The 20062-nt window shown below is 40.7% G+C and overlaps 1 protein-coding gene across 2 annotated transcripts in view; it reads left to right on the forward strand.

Moving 5' to 3' along the window:
• DZIP1L (DAZ interacting zinc finger protein 1 like) overlaps positions 1 to 20062 on the forward strand; it is a 1070134-nt gene that overhangs the window by 1013370 nt on the left and 36702 nt on the right. For both annotated transcript variants that reach the window (XM_044070018.1, XM_044070019.1), the window contains 2 exons: positions 3158 to 3363; positions 18662 to 18798. In XM_044070018.1, coding sequence (XP_043925953.1) covers positions 3158 to 3363; positions 18662 to 18798 — 343 coding nt within the window. The remainder of the gene's footprint in view (positions 1 to 3157; positions 3364 to 18661; positions 18799 to 20062) is intronic.

Raw genomic sequence — 20062 nt, forward strand, 5'->3', positions numbered from 1 at the left:
GACATCATTCATAGGTTATGGAACTCTTGACACTTGATTTTATTTGTTTGAAAACATCGTTTTTTTTTTCAAGCTGTACCATGAGTTTGGACACATGCATTCTTAAGGGAGTCTTGTGGCCTATCATGGGTTTAATAACATAGTAGTATAAAGTGATGATAACATCCTTGGATCAAGAAGATATACTTTTGAAAATCAGCATGGGTAGGTAGAAGAATTTTCTAATAACAGTAGATATATGTTTTCCAAGAGACGCAGCACTGTTTAAATGCATTTAAATTTAGACCATGGGTCTTGTCACCATTTGTTTTTGTATTAGTCCCACTTGCAGGATCTGCAAGTCATCCTGGGAGTTGATGATTAGCTCCAAGTTTTTAATCATCTGCAAATGTGTCCAGCTAAAGACGTGTGCCATTAGCTTTGACATCAAAGAAGTAAATATCAGATAGTCATGCTCTTAATACTAAGCCTTGGGGGTACCCCAGTAATAATGAGCATTTTAAGAGAGTGTGTTCCTGATTACAGTTTGGGTTATGTCTGGGAGCCAGTTTGCTCCCCAGTGGGTTACATAATGGTTTACATTTAGTGTTATTAGTTTGTCTGTAATGCCCAAGTATGGAATGATATCAAAGGCCTTGGCCAAATCAGGGTATGCTGTGAATACTGACTTACCCCAACCCCAAATGACTCAGCAACTTTATCTACTAGGCTGAGTAGACATAATCTTCCCTTCACAAACTCAGACTGGTTTGGATTATCAGATTGTAAGTTACCAGTATCTTTACTGATAAGTTCAATAATTTTGTATCCCCTTACCTTAGAGATGAGGCTAATATGCTTTATTGATTTGAGGTTGAGGGGATCAGTGGTGGGGTCTATCTCTTTGAAGGAGGACAGCCATAGCTTTTCTCCATGCCTCTGGTATAAAACAGTTGGAGGGGCTGAGGTTGAAGAAATTCAGGGGTGGTATAGTGAAACATTTCTTACTGACAAAGTAGTACATTGGCACATTATCAGGACCCACTCAGCTAGTGTTTCCTGATAACAGCAAGTGCCTTAAAGACTTACTTAATGGTTATCTTTGGGATGGGGGGTGTAAAAATAATGTCAAGTGTGGGAGATGAGCTGGAGGAATTGGAAAAGAAGCTTGAGCTAAAATTATTTGCTAGCATGTGTGCTGTGTCCTCATGAGCTGAATGTGCATTATTTTTTATGTATCTGCTTGATGCAATATTGGGCATTTGTCAGAGAGTTTTTCTTTTGTTTAGCTTTTTTTATATCCGGGTTCTGCCATAGAAGTTTGTTGCTAAGCTTAGCATTATACTTGGATTGGATTGGACCAATGTCTGGATGGTGGCATTAAAGTGAAAATACAAATTTTGCAAATACAGTAGTGTTGGCTACTTGGTCTTTGAAAGGGGGTGGGGGGGTCTTAAACCACTTCAGGTCATCAGTTAGCTGTAGTAAGTTTGCCTTAGAGAAATCCCTAAAATAATATATTTTTCAACCTTTTGGGATGGGTCTTGATAGTGGAGAAAAAAACAAAACACTGAATGGTGGTCGTATCTGACCATAGGTAACTACAAGTGTAGAGCATAGTGGTTCTAGGTTTATGATGACCAAGTGCTTTACATTTGAGCCCCTAGTATGAGAGTGAACTCTCTGATCTGGATTAAAAGGTGATGTTTCTGGACATTTTCACTTGTAGTGGTGCTAGTGTAACACCTCCAGAGTGGTGCAAACTTCCAAATGTTTGTACACAAGATGCTATACTGTGCGTTTTACATCTCCTGCATCTTCATATGTCCTCATGTTTTGTATATATAAATTTACATGATTCAGAGTCGGCAGTCTGTCCTAGGATCGTCTTTTAATATCGAGTTTGGCCCCATGCATCCAGTAGCTCATCTTATTGAAATATAATGCTTTTTCACATTTGTGCTTAACATGTACTCCTGGAGTCAGTATCTTTTCCCCGGGTGGATATTAAGGGTAGGGTACATTAGATGGTCTTCAGAGAAAACACGGACAGGTTCAGGTTCTGATCCCAGCGGTTCTAATTCTTTAATGTAAAATGCTGTGCTTATACTTCTTATTTTCCAAATGTTAAATGAGACTCTGGTCTGATTCTAAACATACACATTATATTTCTCTGGGAAAAATGTTTGTATACTGCATAGTTTGCTATATGAAGGACTGTGTGCCAATCATGTGAGTTTTTGGCTGTAGTTGTAGTAGTAAGCTGCAGTGTGGCATGTTTTGTTTGTTATTGTCAGTAGTTCTTGTTTCAGGGGATGTGCATGCATGCAGTGTCATACAAGTTTTACAAACTTGATTGATGCTTTGGTAGTTTTAACCATACACTTAGTGCTCTGTATCTAGAAATAGATGGCAGCCTTGCTTGGCCTCATATTTTAAAGCCTTAAAAATCATACGTGCTAGTACTGCTTTCAGGATAATGCATTCCAGAAAGATATACTAATGTACTTGGTGACTTGGGCAGGTCAGTTGTTCTGTACTCACAATACAAAATGTTTGTTTAAAATGTAGAAAAAATAATGGTTTAACAAAGCATGGTGTTTGCATCTCTTATTTCAGGAGACCCACATAACTATTGACTGGTCTACTTTAAGCCTTAAAAAGGCCTTTGTGGTTGTTAGCCTAGTAAACACCTGTGAACCTATAAACCTATAAGGGGCACTGATGTCCATAAGAAACTGTAGAAAGTCTTGGTAAATGAAGTGTTCTTTGATAAAACCGTTTCCAGCTCACAGGCAAGGAGTGATTTCTGTTTAATTATTCTGGAACATGTTAAGGCCCACTAAGGTGGCTGATTTTGGAGCAATCAGGAAGTAGTGTTCTCTGGGTCTTGACTAGAGTCATGGTGTGATGTAGATGACAGTTTTGTGATCGGAACAGCTGTTTACATTGTATGGCAATGCATATCTGTAAAACATTAAAATGGCTTTTCTGAGAACCTGAGGAAAAAAAGAGAGAGAGAGAGAGAGAGAAAGAGACCAAAACTCAGTTTATGTATTGTTTTGATAAGATTTCTGTGGGTGGATAGCCTGCATAAGAATACTGTCTTTACATTTTATACTGATGCATTGGTTCAGGGTTAAGAGAGTTATGCAATAATATTCTCCTTGCCTTACAGCACACCTCCCTTCACGTCTGATGAAGAAACAGTGGGTGATAGTGCTTATATCACTAGTCCGGGTGCCAAAGAACCCCATAAAGTTCATGTGATACAGTCTGCTCCCAGGCAGAGCCAGCCTGCCTTAAGTGATGATGATTGGTCTGATACAGATGTCTCAGAACAAGACAGCCCCCGTGAAAAATTTTCAGCAAGAACGCCACGAGGTATAGTTTTATTTTCTTACCTGCTTTGCTTAACAGTCTCCTCAGCAACATACAGTGAGTACTGCCACATGTGTTTTTCTTCAATTCAGCCTGCTAGCAGGAATGGCAGGGTGTAAAAAGAAATGGGTTAGTGTAAGTATAGCTTTCAAAACATAATTCTAAATAATAAAGACTACAGTCTCAGAAAATTATATTGTGGTTTATTGACACACTGCTACCCTTCTCTTATAGTGATATGAGGTGCTAAATATTACTCTGAGCATGACATGTTTAACATCCGTGAAATGGAATTGAGATTTTATGCCTGGTGATGCAGAAGGATGCAGCCTTAAATTTGATTAGTGGCTGAGGTGCTTCATGGTGCTGTCAGAGGGGATGGGCATCTCCATCTTGGAGGAGGAGACTACTTTCAGCCAAAACTGTAGCAGCTGTTTGGATGAAGGAGAAAGTCTGCAGTCTAGCAGTATGCATGTTGTCCACCAAGCCACTATTGGACGGTAGTGGTAGCCTTTGGTGAGCAAGTGCTGAAGAACATGCACTTATGTAGGGGAAGGTCATATGGACTCCCGTAGTGATACAGGCCACGTGTCTCTCCAGAGTGGAAGAGTTAAGCAATACAAGTAAAAAATGTCTTCATTGCCGAGATGCCAGCAAAATTATAAGCAACCCTCACCATCATCAATCCCCCTTTTCCTATTTTCTACATAAGGTCGGGGTGTCATGTTAACTGTTGCCATCTCTCTCGATTCAATAACACTCTGTTACCTTCTTCGACAGTAATGCCTGTCACAGGTCTTCTGTTACACAGTCCACCTATCTGTTGTCCACCATTGTTTCCTCTTGCCTTCTTCCTGTCTGTTCGAAATCATCTTCACCAGATTGTCTTCAGCTTTTCTGCATGTGTGCCCAAACTTCCATAATCTTTTCTCTTTGACTTTCTCTGCAATTGGAACTACTTTGGCTTCTCTCTGATGTCCTCATTTCTTCATCTATCCCGCACAGGGACATGCTGCTTTCTGTCTCAGGCACTTCATCTCCATCATTTCTAGCTTCTTCAACTGTTCTGGCTTTACTACGCAGGTGTCTGTACCATACAGTAGTAGTGGACACATCACTGTTTTGTACACCTTACTTTTCAGCTTCATTGTCATTCTTCTGTCACACACTACACCATGACACACTGTGGCAGTGGGCTGCAACCCCTCTGATACTAGCTTTGACCTCCTCTACCATCCCTCCTAGATCCTTGAAGTTGTTAACCTGTTCCACTGTCTTCCCATCTATCTTTATTTTCAGCTTCTTCTGATTTCCCCCATTTGCTGCCATTACAACTGTCTTATCTGGACTCAGTTTTATGCCATGTGCCTTCAATTTCACATTCTATTCCTCTATTCTCTGCTGAAGTTCTTGCTCAGAGTCTGCCTGTAATGTCACATCATCTGCTTACAGCATCTTTGTTAATCTGTCCCCTTCAACTTGTTTGCTAATGTAGTCCATCACCAGTATGAACAGCAGTGGGCTCAGAGCTGAACCCTTGTGCACAACCACTCCCATTGGTGACTCCTGTGTGAGAACGAACACTGTTCGTACTTGAGTCATTGAGTTCTTCTACATAGCTTGAAGTAATCCTACCAAAGTTTCTGGGAATTTGAACCACAGCAGGACTGCCCAAATCAGCTTTCTTGGGACCTTGTTGTATGCTTTCTCCAAGTCTACCTTTTTCTCAGGTATTTGCCTCACTGTAAAATTTGTGTAAGTTGTGCTGCATCCTAATCTGAATTCAAACTCCTCATCTCCCATCTTACTTTCTATTAGTCTGTGTATGTATCAGCCATCCTCTCTAGAATTTTCTAACAATGAGACGAGAGTTTGATACCTCTGTACTGCCCACATATGTGGCTGCCTCCTTTGCTTTTGTACGTTGGCACTAGTATGCTTATTCTGTAGTCAGCTGGATATGCTTCTGTCTCTCCATACTTATGAGTACCCTCAGGAGCCATTTCTTCCTCTTCTCCCACAACATCTTCATCATGTCTGATGTGACCTCATCTGAGCCTGCTGCTTTCTCTGACTTCATTTACTTCAGTGCTGATACCTTCCTTGCCTCTTTTTGAATATTGCAATAGTGATATCTCCTGCCAAGGATAGCCCAACATCCAGCCAGCATACCATAGCCTTTACATTCATCTAGCGTTTTACATCAAGCATATGCTTCCCATGCAGGCATAGGGCATAAAGGTGATGTATGTGCAGTCCATGCTGCCAGTTTGAATGTCAGTCTGTACTCCCTTAGTTGAGATGGTTTCAACCGAGCCATTTACAGATAAGTGCCCCGTTGAGATATGAGATACCTTCTTCTTCTTCTTCCTTTATTTTGTACCTAGGGTTCATGTCATCTAGGAAGGGAAAATGTTAGTGTGGGAGGGAGATTCCCCATAAACAAAAAAATAAGTAATTCCACAAACTTGCAGCTGTCATGGACACCAGTTTGTTAACACTCTGACTAAGCGCTTTCACCCTTATCGTACATAGGGCTTCTTCAGAGTCCACTTTTTCCATTTATCTTGAGAACCAGCATTTCAAACTTTTGACCCAGGGTGCTCCAGCCATCCGAAGGTGCAGCCATCTCTTAGAAGCCCAAAAAAGGGTCTTTTGGACTCTGCTGCTGTCCCTTCCCCACCAGATATTCCTCTTGAGGTGAGGAAAACCTGCTGATACTGATTTCCTCTGCCACGGACCTGTCAGAGGCTGGCTTCTTGCATGTTCTTTGAGGCAATGCAAATGCCAGCTGTGAAAATTGAGGGGGAATAGCAGCTTATAATTTCTGAAGGGTCTAGGGGGATTCCCAAGATTCTGGTTAGGGAATTGGTCCCTGGTACTCTTATTGATTTTAGGAATGACTCAGAGCCCCCCTAGGCTGGTCAAAGCTGACATTCCACCAAAGAAGAAGCAGAAAGCTAAGCACATCCCTCCATTGCTAGGGGTATTCGAAGGGAATGGTTGGATTTTACCCAGGGCTTGTTCAATGCTCTGATGATCTTAAAACCATCTCAGGGGATATCTCTTCTTGCTTCTTCATGGCCTTGTACTTCACACAAATGGACTAGGGAGTATGATCCTTCAGATGAGGAGGTGAATTCAGGAGATGAATCATTGACCTACTTCTCACAGATTACCTCTCCTTTGGACTATGACTCTGAGAAAGACAATTCCTTGGGTCATGACTCTGCCTTTGAGGAGTTGTCCTTTGGGAACACTAGTTTGCATCATGGAGCATTTTAAGAGAGATTGCTCACAAGTCTTTGCTATTTAAAAGAGATATTATGAACTGTTGCGGATGGGCTCTCCTAAACCTTCTGCTGTTCTCCCTGTGTTGGATGCCTTGTGGATACATTTGCAGCTGCCTCTTTGGCTTCTGATTCCCATTCAGTTGCCCCTAAGAAGCCTTGACTGTTTATAAGGTGCCTGAGGTCTTTAAGTACCTCTACATGTACCCTTCTTCAGACTTTGCTGTTATCTCTCTTCCAATTGATATGCCTCTTCCAAACTTCTTCCTTCATGTAAAGACAGTCGGGCTATAGAAAGGCTGGGAAAAGTGTATACTTCTGCCACTGTGGCCATCAAAGCCATTAATTATCAAACCCGTATGACCAGGTATGTTTTGGCCCTTTTCTACCAACTTGGGGTGATTTTTGTCTGACCTTCCGAACTCCGAAGGTAAGTCTGCTGCCCTCTCCTTGAGTTTCACTTCTCAGGTTTCCCATCAGTCCATCAAATGCAGTTATGATGCAGCTGATGCATCCTCTAGAGCTGTTGCTTCATGTTCCGTTTTGAGGAGATACTCTTGGCTTCACCTGATGATATTAAGACCAAATGCCTGGATGCTCCTTTGAACAATCAGAATCTGTTTTGATTGGCTGCTGCTGACTTGTTTAAGACTCTGCAAGACAACGGTAGTGATGCAGGATCTTGAATCATTTTCTCCCATATCCAAATTTCAGAGAAACGGCCCTTGTAAGTCTGCCTTTGTGCATAGGTAGCCTCATCAGCTTTCCTACGGAAGAGGGTTCTTAAATGTATGTTCTCTGATAAACATATCCAGACTTCTAAAACTCAAACCCTCTTTTCAGGACAAATCTGCCTCCATCTGACATAGTTTCTCTCCTTCCCCTCAGCCAGGTTCCCCTGTCTCTCAGGCTATTTCCCCCTCTCCCTGTCTGATAACAGATGACTTCAGTAATCAGGGTTCTTTCCATTGTCCGTCACGGTTATTTTATGGCATGGGAACCCCTTCTCCTCTTCTTAGGTCTTCCTCAACCTCTTCTAGACCAACTTTCTCATTTTTCTGGGGTTCTGCAGTATTTACTGGATCAGGGCACCATTCAACCCATTCCAGAATCTTTAAGGGGAGCAGGGTTTTACTCCAGAATATTTCTCATTCCTAGAAAAGAGAGATCTTGAAGATCATTCCTAGACCTCTCCTTTCTAAATACTTTTCTAAAGATTTCTTTCTTCTGGGTCCTTTCCATCCAGACTCTGTTTCCCCTCTTACTTTTTTCTGGTCTCCCCAACCTTAAGGATGTCTATCATCATATTCCCATTTACTTTCTTTCCAGGAACTTTTTGTTTTTCTCTAGCTTCCTCTCATTTTCAGTTCTCTGCTTTGCTGTTTGGTCTTTCTATGGCCCCGAGGTTGTTCACCAGTTGTCTGGCCCCTGTCATAGCCTTCTACAGGCTTCAGGGAATCCAGATATGTTCTTATCTGGATGACCTGCTTCTTCAGGCGTCCTGTCAGTCCAGGCTTCTGCACTATAACATGCTTCTTCTGTGCAGTCGGGATTCACCATCAGTTTCAAGAAGTCAAGTCTGACTCTTTCTCAAGACCAATTTTTTCTGGGTTGTAGAATCCAAACTATTCCAATGTTGACATCTTCTCCTCCCAAAGTTCTGTGTCTGACAATCTTCTTCCAGTTTCTGCTTCCCCTTTCTCTCATCCTTGCAAGGGAATTCCTCAGAGTACTGGGGTTCATGGCATCTACCATTCCTGTGCTCCCCTTTGCCAAGCTTCATATGAGGAAACTACAGTGGTACCTAAAGACTGTTTGGCTCCAGTATTTGCCACCCTCTGGCGTTTCCATTTCATTTACTTTTTTGACCCAAACTCCAATTTCTATGATGGATTCAGCAGATCTCCTTCAATTCATGATTGCCTTTACAGACTCCTACCAGTACTGAAGAGCTGTTCACAGATGCTTCTGATCTGAGGCAGGAAGACTTTTCCAACATTATGAATGTTCAGGGTCTGTGGACCTTTCATCAGAGGTCAGACCACATCAACATAAAAGAAAAGAGGGTGCTCATTCTTGCTCTTCAGGCCTTCCATTTTCTTTGGGTTTCCAGGCCCTTTAAAGGTCTTACAGTCATGTGGTACATCAGCAAACATGGAGGCACAAGATATTAACAACTTTACATACTAGCCAATCTGGACCGGGATTTGGCTGCATGCCATTAGGTGGTCTACATCCCTTAAGAAAAAAAACATTGTGGCAGACTGTTTGTTCAGGTCCAGTATACAACTTCATGAATGGATGCTTCATAGGTAAGTGTTTATGGGCAATAGTACAAGTGGATCTTTTTGCCTCCCTTCTAAAGAAGTAACTTCCTCACTTCTGTTCCAGAGTGCCAAGTCCTTTGACTTGGAAGGTGGATGCCATGTCCTTTTCCTGGAGGGGAATGTTCCTATTTGCTTACCCTCCTCATCCTTTACTTCCCAGGGTCCTGCACAAGATTAGGAAGGGTTTCCCAAGAATCTTGCTAGTGAATCCCTTGTGGCCCAAGCAGCATGGGTTCCCCTTCTTTTTCACCTGGCCAGGAGCAATCATCACAGTTTGCCTCACTGGATAGATTTTTATTTATTTAACATTTGTTAACCGGGAAAGTCCAACTTGGAACAAAGCCAATTTTCAGCAGAGGCCTGGGGAGAAACGTTCTAGACACATGTCTTTTAACGTGAGAGTAAACCGGAGCACCTGTTCGAAACCCACATGAATGCAGGGAGGATATGCAAACTCCACCCAGAAAGCACCCCAGCCGAGAATCGAACCGGAGAGCCTCTTGCTGTGAGGTGACCATGCTACTGCTGCACCATTGCGCCATCCAAATAATCAGCCCTGCCAGGTTTCAAACCCAGGACCCTGTGCACTAGCATCACAACAATGTACCACTACACCAAATCTGCTATAATCTTCTCACGCAAGGCAAGGGGGTCTCTCATTAACTCTTTATTTGTCCACTGTTCAGATGACACTTTCGATAATATGATTTTGATCCCATTTAGAAACCACTCTTCTGAGGATGTGCTGAAGGTTCTGCAGGAAGCTAGGAAACCCACTACCAGAAAATCCTATATGGCTTAATGTAAAGGATTTTCTGTTTGGTGTCGCAAGCATCACCAGGATCCCTTCCCAGTAGGAGGCTCCTTTAGTTCTTTCTTACTTGTGTGGACTGCTCCATGCTTGTTTAAAATATTCTTCTGTTGTGTGGACTGCTCCATGCTGGTTTAGCATATTCTTCTGTTAAATCTCACTTGTCAGCAATTTCTGCATGTCTGCCCTTGAACCCATCTTTGGCCTCTGGTTTTGAGGTCAAACAATTCATTAAAGGCATTCTTCATATCAGGTCCCCAAGAAAACCTTATCCTCCCTCTTGGGACCTTAATTCTGCCATTGAAAAAAATGACTCAGGCTCCTTCTGAGCACATTTCTTCTTGTTTGCACCGCTACACCTGGAAAACATTTTTGTTGGTTGCCCTTACTTCAGCCAAGAGTGTTTCTGAACTTCAGAGTCTGATGGCAATTCCTCCCTTTTTGATTTTTTCATAGGGACAGCAGGGTGTTTCTGTATTCTAATCCTCCTTTTATGCCAAAGGGTGTCAATTAATTTCTTATTAATCAGTCTTTCCAGCTTCCTTTTTTTTTCCTTTTCTACAGTCTGCTAGTGAGAATATTCTTCATACCTTGGATCGATAGACAGCTCAGATATTAGTTGGATAAAACAAAGGCTATCTGCAAATCTGAGCAGCTTTTTTGTTGTCTTTTCATAATAGGTCATTGGGTTTGGCGGTTTCTAAGCAAACCATCTCCTCCTGAATTTCTAAGGCCATATCTTTTTGTTATTCCTTTCATGTAAAACAGCTCTCGGCTTCATTTTGAGCTTGTTTTTCAAGGGCAGTGGCCTCTTCTGGAGCTTTCTTCAAGGGTTTGGATACTAGATCCCTTTTTGAAGCTGCCATTTGGCCCTCTGTCCACACTTTTACTAAACGTTACAAGTTGGATGTAATTTTCAGAGCCAGGGCAGGAATTGCCAGGGCTGTCCTTCATGGATTTGTGGAGGGCTTCTGTTTGCCTACCTGCTCCCACCCTTTTCAGTAGCTTTGGTAATCTCCCAGGTTATGAATATTACAACAGTGATAAGGAAGGATATAGTGCAGTTGAGTAAAATCTTAACATAACAGTAGATCTCCTTTTCACTGTTGTAGTACTCAGTCTCTCCCTCCTACCCCGTTTCTTTCTTTCTTCTGTTGGGAACGCTTTGCTGGTTGAGTCGGTCTTTGACTTTCTCTTCTGTTTCTTTTTCCCTCTGGATATGCATGCTGTCTTTTCTACTGGGGATGCTCTAGTTCTCCTGGTGCACTTCACTTCTAAGTATGGAGCATACATACATATGTCACCTGTATGCCCTATGCGTGATCGGGGAGCGTATGCCTGATGTATGATACTAGGGGGGATGCAAAGGCTTTGGTATACACGCTGGACATTGGGCTGTTCTTGGCAGGAGTTCCACATGTAATGAATACTGCAGGAGTGAAGACAAAGACATCTACTGTTATTGTAAGATTTTTACACAACTGTAGCTTCTTATTTCTTCTGGGTTAGGCTCTTCTTCCTCTTTTTTTGTAGGCTGTATCCCAGTCAGTACAACAACTTGGGGTTTTCTTCATTCAGAAGCTACTGAAAGTACTCCTTCTATCTGCTTTTAATTTCCTGTGGACTGGTGAGCAGGTTGTTGATGGCATCCCTTACGAAGGCTGTCTGTCTATCTTTTGTATCTTTCTGTCTTTGCCTTCCAAGCTGATATGTGCCATCTACTGAGTCATTTTCCAGAAGCTGGTAATGTACCGCTGAAGCCTTGCTCTTTGCTATTGCAACTCATCTCTTAGCCTATTTGTTAACCGCCTGTATTCCTTTTTTGCCTGGTCTAGATTTCCTATCTTCCACTTTTTCCTGCACTGCTACTTTCTTTTGATGACTTGTGCATTCCACCACCAGCTTTCCTTATGTACCTTATTTCCATGCCAACTAGCCACATACCTGTTCTGAAGTCCTTACTTATGCTGTTGTGAGGTGCTGCCATTCTTCATCAGCTCCACCTGTTTCCTCTTCTTCCTGAGGTGCTAGAGCCCTCAGTAATTCATAGAACTCTTGTGATTTATCTCCAGTCAACTTCCTGGTCTTCATCCTGATCTCTGTTGACCTTAGAGCCGTCTTTGACCACTGCTTGCAGCTGATTTTGGCAACTAGTGGTTTATGCTGTGAGCTGATGGTTTCAATGTGGATGACTTTGCAATCACTGATTCTACTCCTGTGTTTGTTCCTTACTAGGAGGAAGTCTACCTGAGTTGTGTGTTGTCCACTTTTTTATGTGATCTTGTAACTCTCTCCCACTGTTAGAATAGATCCATGGTGTATGTTGAGTAGGTTGGGTCCTCAACACACTTATCACTGGCAAATACTCATGCCCATGTGGTGACATTAGTCAGCACTACCAAATCCCAACTTTTTCACCATTGAGGGGCTATCCCTGACTCAGAGTGCAGTCTGTGATCCATATTTTCCTATTTTTATAATACTGTGCACCACAGTTAATGCCCATAGCAGATGGTCTATATAACTCTAACCCTTATAGGGCACCATCTAGAGTCTGTGCTACTGTTTGCATCTCCATAAGTAACCCTCATAGCTACCTAAATTATGCCTCCACCCCAGATGACCCTCATCTTAGTGGATCGGCTGGTGGCTCCCACCATTAGAAAAGGGAATGGTCTTGAGACCAGTTGAAAGAGGCTTGATTGTTAAGGGGGTTAAAAAGTATAAAGAAAAGCCTAGAAAAATTTGAGGTTTGTATGCCTTTATATCCCTCATCCCTGTTACAGAAATTATTACCTGCACTGACCTAGACACATGACAGTTTCTCAGTGTAATTTATTATGGCCATTTAAGCAGTATGCGGTAATTGTGGCTTTACCTTCAAAGGCTCAGTAATAAGTATTGCTTGCCTCAGTAGTAATTATTGCTCATCACAAAAAAAGTTAAATATCAAATCCTCTACACAACCCAGCTCAGAGCACTTGACAACAATGTGCTGTACAGTCTCTTCTACTTTTTCACGCACACTGTCTCCCCATGTATGTTATGCGGTGGTGCAGCAGTAGTGATGTTGCCTCACAGCAAGAGGTTCTCCCATTCAATTCTCGGCTTGGGTTGGGAGTGCCTACTGTATGGAGTCTGCATGTCCTCTCCCCGGTTGAGTGGGCATTCAAAAGACATGTGTTGAATGGGCATGCCTTCGTTGAAGGTTCGGCATCGGGCTGGCAACTTGACACCATAAAAACCAACTGCCAATCATTAGCGGACCAGGGTTCTGCTGTGGCGACCCCTAACCGGGAAAAGCCAAAAGACAAACAACAACAACTGTCTCTCCATGTATGTGTGTGTGTGTGTGTGTGTGTGCATATATATATATATATATATATATATATATATATATATATATATATATATATATAAAACAGGCCGCGGTGGTGCAGTAGTTATCATTGTCGCCTCACAACAAGAGGTTCTCCCGTTCGATTCTCAGCTGGAGCGCCTTCTTTGTGGAGTCTGCATGTCCTCCCCGCAGTTGAGTGACATTTAAAGACATGCAGGTAGGTGCATGCATGAATGGGTGTGCCTTCTTTGAAGGTTGGGCTTTGGGCTGGCAACGCGGCACCATAAAAATGCACTGCCAATCATTAGCGGACCGGAGTTCCGCTGTGGCGACCCCTAATCGGGAAAAGCCGGAAAACATTACTTTTATATACATATATATATATATATATATATATATATATATATATATATATATATATATATAGGTATGTATGTATGTATGTGTGTGTATAATATATAAAAGCACAAACTAATTCAGCACTCAAAATCTGTTCTGTATTTATTGTTAGAAAAGTAAATTCTTCTTTAATGCGCAATATATGAAATTTTAACCCTCCAATGTATTAGTACTGAATGTAGATTCTTAACTACTTGGCACTAATTATCTTGCTTAAATTTTTAAGAGTGTTTTGTCATTTTAATGCTCATCTTTTTTTTTTTTTTTTTTTTTCAGTATTGTGTGCTTTACCCAACTGAATAGATGTATTAAAATTCCATCCATACATGCATTTCTTAAACTGCTCATGCAGTGTTAGCATGCTGAGTAGGATGGGTCAGACTTTGCTATCCACAGTAATAGTCTCCCCCCTCATTCTTTGAGATCCCAGGCATTCCTAGGTGAGCTACAGCATACAGTTCCCACTTATCCTGGGTATATCTTGGGAATTGCGCCTGGTGAGCTGGACTTGGTACCCCTCTTTTGGGAGGCAGCAAGTGGGCACCTTCCCAAGGTCCACAGTCCACTTCAACTGACTTCAGTCAATCTAGAGATGTATTTGCCATACATCAGGATCCGCATTGATTGCTGTGTTCTTTTCTGCATCACAAAGAGAACTCATCTACTCTGTCATGGAATCTCATCTCTCCTGCTTGTGTCTGTAATCTCATTTTCTCAGTCAGTACACAAACATTGTAACAGCAGGTGAAGATGGGGACATAAACTGACCAGTATGTTCAGAGCTTTGTCCTATGAACAAGTTCTCACTTTACTGCTCTCTGTTACAGTGCCTCTCTTGCACTTATCCTCTGGTCAGACTTCTAATCCCCTTTATCCTCATTCATGAACAAGGCCCCAAGGTACTTGAGCTTCTCCACATGAGATAGCTGCTCCCCCAGACCTGCTGAGGCAGTCTGGCTCTCTTCCAAATGAGAACCCTGGCCACTGATTTGAAGTAAAGTTTCATCCTAGCTACTTCACACTCAGTAGCAGGCTGCTCCACTGCATGCTGAAGATTAATTTTCAGTCTAGTAGAACAACATCATAAAGCAAAGAAGATGCTACCCTCATGTCCTCCAAAACTGGACACACACACACACTGGATCTTAGATGTGTCTTGTTACCCTGTTGCTGGAAAATCACAGGAAGAGGAGACAGTTGCACCCTTGGTAGAGTCCTATACATGCCTTGTAAATTCAGCTAATTTAGATATTTTTATTTCTGTTTGTTAACTGAAATAAAGCACTGATTCCCACAGACCATTTTCAGGCTCTGCACAAAGAAAAAGAGAGAGAGTTTTTAAGAGATGAACAAAATGCAGTACAGCCTGGAAGGTATCATGTCTTCCCTTTCTGAGTCACCAGGTAGTTTGCCAGGACCTCTTTGAGGCACATCTGTAAGTCAGTTTCCATGACCTTGCCAAACTTCTCCCACTTTTGTCTTTCACTTCATTGACTGTCACAGCTGCTGCATTCATTTCATGTTAATACTTGTCATTCAGATGTAGAGAGCCTGCACCAACATTGCACAGAATGCCTTTTTCTTCATCTTTATGGCTTCTGTCACCTGTGATACATAACAGGCTTAGGATCACTGTAACAGCAAGCATCAAGCACCTTTTGGCCATAACTCTTTGCTGATGCCTCAGCTGTTGAGGTTTTGAGCGGCTCCATTCAGACTTTATATTCCTGACCTCCCCAAGTACATAACAGAAGCCCTTATGAACATGGGGAATTGAACCTGTGCTATACAAAAGTATCAGGTCTGCATCACTGGAACATCCCCACTATGCATTTTAGTTTCCTTGGACTATCTAGCTACCATCTCAGCCATCTTACTGGGCTGCCTAACAAATAGTAATCTTGCTTGGTCTGAGTATCCAGAACACATGTCTTCAGCTATGACAGCACAAGTACTATACACATATATTATGGACTCCTGACAGTAGACCTGAAAGGATCTAGCAAAGGCAGACTGTCATTTACAAAGTCTTGAAAGAGTTGTTCAGTGTGTCAGAATACCAGAACTCCTTGGATATACCAAATGCTTTATGTACTGTGTGTGTGTGTGTGTGTGTGTGTGTGTGTGGTAGTACTAAGGTTAGGGTCTGGGTTAAGATTAGGGAAAGGGTGTTTGTGTATGTGTGCTGTTTATTGTTTGGGTTAGGGATATGACTGTGATCAGCACTATAGTTAAGGATAAGGTTAGTACACTTTACTAAGGTGCTATAGGGGAGCCATAACCCTATCCCTAATGCTATGCAGAATGTTGACATGTTTTAAGACTGGAATATTTGCATTTGGATATTTGCAATATTCATTGTGTTTTCTCATACTTTCTGTTGAGGGAAAGTAGCATCATCATGTTGTCAGAGACAATGTATTGTATACATCCTTTTAAGTGTAACTTGAATTGTAATGCTTTATTAATGTTTCAGTATTCTACCTTAATGAACAATGTAATTATCTTGTCTGCATTTGTATGTCATATCCTTGGCCATGAGAGAAGAGAATTTATTGGACCAGTTTGCCTACCCTTTTATTAATTAAACACAGAACCGTGCAGTTAAATGAATTAATTAAAGGAACAGATGTGTAAATAAACAAAAATATGACAAACTGTAATGTGCAGGATATTGGTGTATATGTTCTGGGTCATAATGGCATTAGTAGGACTGCATCTTGAATTTGTGAAAGTTTAACATATAGTTTTACAGTCAAGACTTCTGACCACCCAACCTCTACTGTAGTTATTAGCTCATACATTTTGCAGTTTGGTCCTTAAGTGCACCACTTGTATACCTTTTTTACCTCCTCCTGATTACCTCTTCTTTAGTTGTCGTGATCTTCTTTCTTCTAACCAGCTGTCTCTCCTCTGTTTCATTTTGTCTCAGTATGTCTTGCACAAGTGGTTCTAAAATTCCCCATCTCCTCTTAAATACATATCTGCCATACTCCCTCGATGAATGGTGTCCTACTTACTTTTGTATTCTATATCTGCTGTTTCGATGTATGGAAAATAATAAGTTCTGCTATTTTGTACTTTTCATTATTGCATTTTGAATTTCTGCTTAATCTTTAAAAGATGGAGCTTGGGTGCAAGTTGTTTTGCTGAAACTACTAAGTACAGTGGATATAAAAAGTGTACACACCCCTGTTAAAATGCCAGGTTTTTGTGATATAAAAAAATGAGACAACAATAAATCATTTCAAAACTTTTCCCACATTTAATGTGACCTATAACCTGTGCAATTCAATTGAAAAACAAACATCTGTTAGGGGAAAAAGTATAAAAATAATAAAAATGTAGAATACGCTGGTTGTGTAAGTGTGCACACCCTTAAACTAATACTTTGTTGAAGCACCTTTTGATTTAATTACAGCATTCACTTTTCTTGACCTGCCATCAACTAAATAGACTCTTATTAACCCCAAATAAAGTTCAGCTGTCTTAGTAGGATTTTCCTGACTTTTACTCAGTTGCCTGCTACAGCAAACACCATGGTTCACAGGGAGATTACAAAGCATCATAGAGATCTTACTGTTGAAAGGTATCAGTCAGAAGAAGGGTACAAAAATATTTCCACAACATTGGATATACCATGGAACATAGTGAAAACAGTCATCAAAAAGTGGAGAAAATATGGGACAACAGTGACGTTGCAAAGAACTGGATGTCCCTCCAAAATTGATGAAAAGACTAGACAAAAAATGGTCAGGGAGGCTGCCAAGAGACCTACAGCAACAATGAAGGAACTGTAGGAATTTCTGGCAAGTACTGGTTGTATACTACATGTGACAACAATCTCCCATATTCTCCATATGTCTAGAGTGTGGGGTAGGATTGAAAGACAGAAGCCTTTTCTTACACAGAAAAACATCCAGGCCCATCTAAAATTTGCAAAACAATACATCGTCTCCCAAATGCATGTGGGAAAATGTGTTATTGTCTGATGAGACCAGGGTTGAACTTTTTTGCCACAATTCCAAAAGGTACGTTTGGCGCCAAAACAACACTTTGCGTCACTAGAAGAACACCATCCCCACGATGAAGCATGGTGGTGGCAGTATCATGCTTTGGGTTTGCTTTTTTTCAGCTGGAACTTTGGTCAAGATGGAAGGAATTATGAACAGTTCCAAATACCAGTCATTTTTGGGCTGAAGCCTTCAGGCGTCTGCTAGAAAGCTGAAGATGAATTTCACCTTTCAACACGACAATGACCCCAAGCATACATCCAAATCAACAAAAGAATGGCTTTACTAGAAGAAAATTAAAGTTTTAGAATGGCCCAGCCAGAGCCCAGACCTAAATCCAATAGGAAATCTGTGGGGTGACCTGAAGAGGGCTGTGCACAAGACCCTCGCAGTCTGACAGATTTGGTGCACTTTTGCAAGGAAGAGTGGGCAAATATTGCCAGGTCAAGATGTGCCATGCTGATAGAATCCTACCCAAGAAGACTGAATGCTGTAATTACATCAAAATGTGCTTCAACAAAGTATTATTTAAGGGTGTGCACACTTATGCAACCAGTTTATTGTACGTTTTTTATATTTTTCCCCTAACAGATTTGTTTGTTTATATATTGAATTGTACAGGTTATAGGTCACATTAAAGGTGGGAAAAGTTTTGAAATGATTTATTGTGGTGTCATTTTTTTTATATCACAAAAACCTGGCATTTTAACAGGGGTGTGTACACTTTTTATATCCACTGTATATTGTTTTTATTAGATTTTCTTGCCAAGTATGACCTCAGATTTGCTGCTGTTAATGTGTTGAGCATTAATTCTGCTTACAGTTTTTAGGCATTCATCTCTATACAGATTCATTGAGATAGTTATATTGTATCTTCTTTTTATTGATTATTTTTTATTTGTATTCCTTTATTCTTAGTAAATAATGCCCAGTGGGAATAGTATATTATATTCTTGTTTGTTTTGTACTTATTACCACCTGATTATTGTATATTTGTATAATTTATTTTTGATTATTGTTTATTTGTATCATTTATTTTGACTAAAGATGTTATTTGATTAGTTGTGTTAAAAAAACTATATAAAATATTTCATTATTAAAATTCCCCTTTCTCTTTATAGGATCAGTTCTGAATATAGCGAAGCATCTGGAGGCCGAGTTTAGTAAACCAGAGAAGAAGCCATTTGGCGGAGTGAAACAATTTCCACCACAATCAGTCCTCCCACAGAGAAGCAGCATTATTGCCAATATGACACAGGTATATTAAGCTTGGCTGTTTTGTGTGTGTGTGTGTGTGTGTGTGTGTGTGTTTTTACTGTTTTTTGTTAAGTTTTTGTCTTGCTCTCTCTCCGTTTTTGTTAAGTGTATTTGCCAGTTTGAATAGTCAGACCATTTCAGCAGTTAAATGAAAAAAGAAGACAGGTTTTGTGTGCGAGTGGAAAAGAAAGCTGATGACAAGTCATGTTAAGTAGTGGATTGTCATTATGTGTGAATGACCTAAAGTGTAAAAGTGAACCTAGCTGTAATATGCATGTCTTGTCAGTGGTAAGGATAAATATAGGTTTGGATTTGGAAAGAGAAAAGGGAATAAATACTTAGGGAAGGTCGTAATATATATAATTTGTTAGTAATATTAACACTGATGATATACTGCACTAGAATTGCACCAAAAACTTGCAGTTAAGAAATGATTTAGTAAGATATTCAACCAAAGATGAGGTAGCCAACAAACTTGGCTGTGATCATGTATAATCGTAGTGTAAATAGATATAAAATAGATACATGGAAATAAGGGTTAGAAAAAAAGGCACATTTGCACATTGTGTAAAGTCTGGGTGCCATTTGAAAGTCCGAGTACTATAATTCCAGTCTTTGGAATAGAGAGAATCTAAAGTACTGCAGTCTTGGAATTTACATTGATGAATAACAAGAAACTGGGGTGCAGCCACTCACTGACAGTACTTAGGGCATGGAGGATTTTACTGCAGGTAGAGGGAATATGTGTACTAATTCCAAGACTGAGGTACTTCAGAGTATTCCCCTACTCTTAGGCACAGCATAGTATATAAAAGTAGCAGGCATTGGAGTCTGGGGCTGTGAAACTCACCTATAAATAAACCTGTAACATCGAGGTGTGGAATTTGCTGTTTCTGGTCAGGATTATAGTTTAAGTATTGAGACTTGCAGTGGCAGGTCTTTGCTAACTGGGATAGTCCGACTGAGTCAGTAGCCCAGGGAGAAAAGTTCATTAGCAGATTAAAAAACATTTAAAACGTAGTTTGTGAGTCAGAAGCCCCACAACAGAGTAAATATTTTACAATACAGATTTTCACAATGGAAGACATTGTTTTACACATCTAGTGACTTTGAGCCATGTATGTTTTCTAATGATTTCCAGTTTAATGTATAGTAGGGTTTAAATATTAAACATACGACTTCAACAGTGAGTTTACTTGTTTTATGAGAAAAGTATGAGAGTTGTATCATTTGTGTAGTAGAGAAGGGGGTGTTAGTAATCTTTT

Source organism: Protopterus annectens, chromosome 4.part1 (assembly GCF_019279795.1).
Source record: "Protopterus annectens isolate FY-2018-M chromosome 4.part1, PAN1.0, whole genome shotgun sequence".
Classification (NCBI taxonomy): domain Eukaryota; kingdom Metazoa; phylum Chordata; order Ceratodontiformes; family Protopteridae; genus Protopterus; species Protopterus annectens.